This window comes from Quercus suber, unplaced genomic scaffold, assembly GCF_002906115.3.
Source record: "Quercus suber isolate HL8 unplaced genomic scaffold, Cork oak 2.0 scaffold_254, whole genome shotgun sequence".
In the NCBI taxonomy this organism is placed as follows: Eukaryota; Viridiplantae; Streptophyta; class Magnoliopsida; order Fagales; family Fagaceae; genus Quercus; species Quercus suber.
The window spans coordinates 665431-671565 of record NW_027069710.1 but is presented as its reverse complement, the minus strand read 5'-3'; the positions used below and the strand labels follow the sequence as shown (position 1 = coordinate 671565).

At 42.2% G+C, this 6135-nt stretch overlaps 1 protein-coding gene across 1 annotated transcript; it reads left to right on the top strand.

The window, feature by feature from the left end:
• The first annotated feature begins 1065 nt into the window (after positions 1 to 1065).
• Positions 1066 to 1870, top strand: LOC111998141 (dirigent protein 22). The gene has a single exon (XM_024030241.2). It carries the CDS (start codon positions 1078 to 1080, stop codon positions 1735 to 1737), a length of 660 nt encoding a protein of 219 aa, XP_023886009.2. The 5' UTR covers positions 1066 to 1077; the 3' UTR covers positions 1738 to 1870.
• Positions 1871 to 6135: the final 4265 nt, after the last annotated feature.

Sequence of the window (6135 nt, the reverse complement as noted above, 5' to 3'; positions counted from 1 at the left end):
TGGGTACACATTTGGTTTCACAATTGCCTCCACACAAGCTTTTGCATCTCCTTTAATCACCACTAGTATAGAACTTCTTTTGCATCAAAATTACTCTGACAGTCTCTTGAGAGAATTTTAAGTTTTAACTTCTGCTACACCGGGATCTATTGTGTCAAAATCAGTTTAGTTATAGCTGGTACAATTTCTCCTTTACTTTTCCTTATTATCACAGCCATATATAGCAGCCATATTACCCTTAAGTAGCATCACAATTACATTTATACTGATCTGGTTGAGGCTTCGTCCAACTACTATCCAAGCCTGGTTGTCTTTAACTTTTGGCACAAGCACTTGGATTGTCAGTGCAACCAAATGAATCTCAAAAAATTTAACCATTCAATATAGGACTTCGTGTATGTTCACAAACTCATGCTGACAACTTGACATACACATTTATTTCTCATATTCCAAATAAAATATCGTTTTCAGTATAACTTTTGGCAATGTAGTTTTCTCTGTTTAGTTATTTTAAGGTTGTATATAAGAAAAACAGGGACCCTCTCTGATTTCGTATCTCTCTCTTTACCTTTTTCTGATATTTATATAGAAATTAGTTTTTTTAATTTTTTTTTTAAAGATATGATAGGGAATTCAACCTATGAACAGATATTTGGCCCTTTATATCATTATTATCATTATCATCTTCTTCTTTTTGTGACGAACACATATTTGGCACTCTCTGCTCAATCTCTAATGGCAATCGCACGATCCTGAACTAAGGCCACTTCTTTCATTAAATTAGTGGGTAGGTCACCTTTGACTTTAGAAATTTAATATGTTTTGGTTTTGCTCACATGTTATCTAATCCTGTATTAAATTATTAATTGCCCCCTTATTTTATGTAATTTGGTTAGCAATTCTGATTGTTGTCGATGAAATTTTGGCTTGCAATTACCAATTAATTGGTTTAGTGTCTCGTTGGTTGTGCATTGCATATTAAATTGGTAAATTTACTCAGTTAGCAGCGTATGTTAGCAGCTCTTGAACTGCTACATTAATTTTATCCACGAGTCAACGCTTCTCTATTATAAGATTATGTTTGAAGCAATAAAGTTTTCAGACACAAACCCTTGTTTGTTCTCTAAAACACTGCGAACTTTTCTCCCCACCATGGCCCAAACTATCTCAAAGCCCACTTCCACTTTGCTCATATCCTTTGCTATTTTCTTCTTCTCAATCTATGTCACTGCAGAAACACCCGTTTTCTCTCGAAATTTGTCTCCTTCATCACTAGGACTTAAGCAAGAGAAGCTAAGCCAATTCCACTTCTACTTCCATGACATTATTACTGGCACCAAACCTAGTGCTGTACGAGTTGCCCAGGCTGCCACAACCGACACTTCCTCGACGTCGTTTGGAGCTGTGTATGTGATTGATGACCCTTTGACGATCCTGCCCGATAATACCTCGAAAGTTGTAGGAAGAGCACAGGGAATTTATGCCTTAGCGTCGCAGAGTGAAGCAGCGTTGTTAATGTTGTTGAACTTGGCTTTCACGGAGGGAAAGTATAACGGTAGCACTCTTAGTGTGTTAGGGAGAGACGCTGTCTTGTCCACCGTGAGAGAGATGCCAATAATTGGTGGGAGTGGTGTTTTCCGGTTTGCACGTGGGTATGCTCAGGCCAGGACTAAAATGTTTGATGCCAAAACTAAGGACGCTATTTTGGAGTTTGATGTCTATGTCTTACATTATTGAGCCATACACATGTTACTTGGCCATTCGTGTTTTTATTTTATTTTATTTTATTTTTATTTTTTATGGTGGAAATAAAATACCAATGGCTGAATGTATTGTCAAATAATTGGGGATGTATAATTTTGTGACAGATATATAATGCGTTGACTTATTCACAAGTCGGTTGGGGTCGGGTTTAGGGTCAAACTGCTACTTGACCTTGGCGGGACCGACGAGTCCGTCTCACATGGACGATCCCATCAATATAGACGAGGACACCCTTAGGCAAGACAAAGTAAATACCCACGTTACAGACGAAGACAACCAGGCCATTCAATGTAGCCAATTAAACATGGAACGGTTGTAGAACCAACTGTATGAGCCATTGGAGCACATTGAAACCACATTATAAGACACAAAACGTTACCAAGAGGGACATTAAGGCCACCATAACTGCCCCCAACGGCTAGAAGAAGCTGGGAAGACATATAAAAGGCCCTCATAGTGTCAACACAAGGTACCGAAAAATACTGAGATAATTTCATTGCCATTTTCTACAGTTCCATTTTTTATTTTGAAAAGAGTTACCTTGTACTGACTTTGGCATTGGAGACGTTGTGGCAGACACCACACCAATGACCATTTTGAGGGTACATTCATACAGGTTGACAATTGGTTCCATCTGCCCATTTTGACTGACGAACTTACGCTTCATCAGTTTGGCGCCGTCTGTGGGAAATTCTAAGCATTTTTCGTATTTCAATCCGAAAACACAGTTTCTACTTTTCAGATGGAGTCCAATCAAGATTCCGTAGCCTTGGCTCAGCAAGTCCAACCTTTAATAGCCACTGTTGAAGAACTTACTAGACAAAATCAAGAAATGAAGCTACGACTTCAACAGGAAGAGAATCGGTCTAAGGGCAATTCAGAGGATGAGGGAGACAGCCACAGAAGAAATAATCAGCAAAGGACCACCACTCCTGACGAGCAGAATTCAGATCTTCTCCAAGAGATGAGGAAAGAGATGGATGAGTTAAGAAATGCCATCAAGGAGAAAACAGACTGAAGCGTAGATAGACTGGTCAAAGCCACAGATTCGCTGTTCACTACGACAGTCCTAGAGTGCCCAGTACCGACGAAGTTTCATCTTCCTCAAATTGAGCCGTTCGACGGGCTAAAATACCTTTAGGATCATCTTAATACCTTCAAAACAACACTAGGCCTCCAGCAGCCCTCTGATGAGATACTGTGTTGATCTTTCCCCATTACTTTCAAAGGAGCTGCAAGGGAATCGTTCACAAAGTTGCCAACGTCGTCCATTGACAATTTTGACCAGTTGAGCAATGCCTTCTTATGTCACTTCATTGGGGGGTAGCATCCCAAGAGGCCAGCAGACTACTTGCTTACTATTAGGCAGGGAGAGAAAGAAACCCTGAGGTCTTACGTTAAGCGCTTCACTCATGAGACCTTGGAGGTGGACGAAGCTGACGACAAGGTACAATTGATGACCTTCAAAGCAGGATTGAGATCCAGAGAACTCGTGGCTTCACTCGCGAAGAATCCTCCGAGAACGATGACAAAGATGCTCCTAAAAGTACAAAAATACATGAATGCTGAAGACACATTAGCAGCCATAGAGGATGTAGAGAAGCCAGGAGGCAAAGGAAGGAAGGACGATGAGCGTAGGGGATAGAAGAGGGAGCAATGCCAGGGGAGTGAAGCAGCCTCACAATGATCCTTTGGTTATAATGCTTACTATAGAAGGATTCAACACCAAAAGGATCCTCATAGACAACGATAGCTCTGCAGATATCATCTACCTCCCTACTTTTTAGCAACTGAAGTTAGATCCAAAAAGACTGCGCTCATTTGACTCCCCTCTCGTCAGTTTTAGTGGAGAGAAAGTATATCCCAAGGGCATAGTGACGTTGATAGTAACAATGGGGACTTACCCGAGACAGTTAATCCGTCAGATAGACTTCTTGGTGGTAGATTACCCCTCATCTTACAATGTGATTATTGGGAGGCCCACACTCAATAAATGGAAGGCAGCCACATCCACCTATTGCCTGAAGATGAAGTTCCCCACGGATAGCGGGATCGGAGAAGTAAAAAGGGATGAAGTCTTAGCCAAAGAATGCTACTTGGTCATCGTGGCTGCGAAGGAGAACCACACATGGATGATTGAAGAGAAAGAATGAGACAAAATGGAAGCCTTGGAAATGGTGGAGCTGGACGAAGAAGAGGCAACCAAAACGACGAGGATAGGGACGACGCTAAGTCCTGAGATGAAATCAAGGCTCATCCAGTTCCTAAAAAAGAACCAAGATGTCTTCGCCTGGAGTCACGAGAACAGGCCAAGTATATCCCCAGAAGTCATTCAGCATAAGTTGAACGTGGACCCAGAGAGGAAGCCCGTCAAGCAAAAACAGAAAGTCTTTGCTCTAGAACGAGAGCAGGCAGTTACAGATGAAGTTAACAAATTGTTGATGGCAGGGTTCATCCGAGAAGTATACAATCCTGATTGGCTCGCAAATGTCGTCCTAGTGAAGAAAGCAAATGGGAAGTAAAGAATGTGTGTGGACTTCACGGACCTGAACAAAGCATGCCCGAAGGATAGTTTTCCTCTACCAAGGATAGACCAGCTTGTGGATTCTACAGCCGGACATAAGTTGTTGACGTTCATGGACGCTTTCTCAGGATATAAGCAGATAAAAATGGCTGAGGAAGATCAAGGGAAGACTGCTTTCATTATAAACCAGGGGCTCTATTGTTATAAGGTAATGCCTTTTGGATTACAGAACGTAGGAGCTACTTACCAGAGATTAGTGAACAAAATGTTTAGCAAACAGATCGACAGGAATATGGAAATATATGTGGATGACATGCTCGCCAAGAGTAAGGAAGAACTCGCCCACCTGGATGACCTGAAGGAGACATTCGCCGCCCTCAAACAATACCAGATGAAGTTGAATCCTAATAAGTGTGCCTTTGGTGTAGCTTCAAGAAAATTCTTGGGATTCATGATGTCCTAAAGAGGAATAGAAGCAAACCCGGAGAAGGTACAAGCCATAATCAACATGGCATCACCCAAAACCGTCAAGGAAGTCCAAAAGCTTACAAGAAGAATTACAGCTCTCAATAGGTTCGTCTCTAGAGCGACAGACAAATGCCTCCCATTCTTCAAGACTTTGAAACAGGCATTCGAGTGGACAGACAAGTGTGAAATAGCATTTCAGGAACTAAAGTGCTACCTGAGCAACCCACCCCTCTTGAGTCCTTCAAAAGAAGGGAAAAACCTATATTTGTACTTGGCGGTATCAAATACAGCTGTGAGTGTAGCTCTGATTCTAGAAGAAGACAAGAAACAGCTCCCAGTGTACTACTTCAGCCAAGCTTTCCAAGGGGTTGAGTCCAAGTATCCAAAAATTAAGAAGATTGCATTCGCGTTAATAGTTACCTCACGAAAACTAAGACAATATTTCCAAGAAAATCCAGTCCTAGTGATGATAGACCAACCTATTAAAAAGTCCATGAACAAGCCTGAAGCAGCTGGAAGAATGGTCTAGTAGGCAATTGAACTCAGCCAATTTGACATTGAGTACCATCCTAGGACAGCCATTAAGGCACAAGCCTTGGTGGACTTCATTGTTGAGTTCACTTCCCTGGACGAGGACAATCTCACCAACGAGGCTGAGAAATGGACGATACAGACAGACGGTTCGTCAGCCTGAAAGAAAGGGGGGAGTAGGGGTCGTCATAATCACCCCAGATGGAGAAGTACTAAAGTACGGAGTTTAGCTGAAATTTTCAGCCACCAACAACGAGGCCGACTACGAAGGAATTCTGACAGGATTAAGATTTGAAAAGGTGTTTGGGGCTAAGAACCTGTTAGTCCAAAATGATTCAAAACTGGTAATTGGGCAAATCAAGGGAGAATACGAAGCAAAGGAAGAGAAAATGCAGAAGTACCTCAGGCTGACGAAACGTCTGACTCAGGAGTTCGATGAAGTGGAATTTGTATAGATATCTAGAAGCTAGAATATGGTGGCAGACGAAGTCTCGAAGATAGCATCGTCAGAAGAAAGGGCGATGAGCGTGGACTTGATGATGGAAATCCAGAAAAACCCTAGCTAGATAACGCCCATTCGTAATCCAGAGCTTAAACAGCTGGATGACGCCCATCGTATCCTTCCTCCAGGATGGGCACCTACCTCCGAATGTAGACGAGGCCAGAAAGATCAAGAAGAGGGCAGCCATATTTACGATCCTCAATGACACCCTATACAAGAGAGGCTTCTCCATGCCTTACTTGAAGTGTGTTAACGAAGGAGAAGCCAAGTACATCCTGGAAGAGATTGATGAAGGAGTTTGTGGGGACCATGCTGGCCCAAGATCCCTGGTGAGCAAGATCATTTG

What these genes read in the sequence shown, in the direction of transcription:
- LOC111998141 (XM_024030241.2), top strand. Translation starts at nt 1,078, where the DNA reads ATGTTTGAAGCAATAAAGTTTTCAGACACAAACCCTTGTTTGTTCTCT.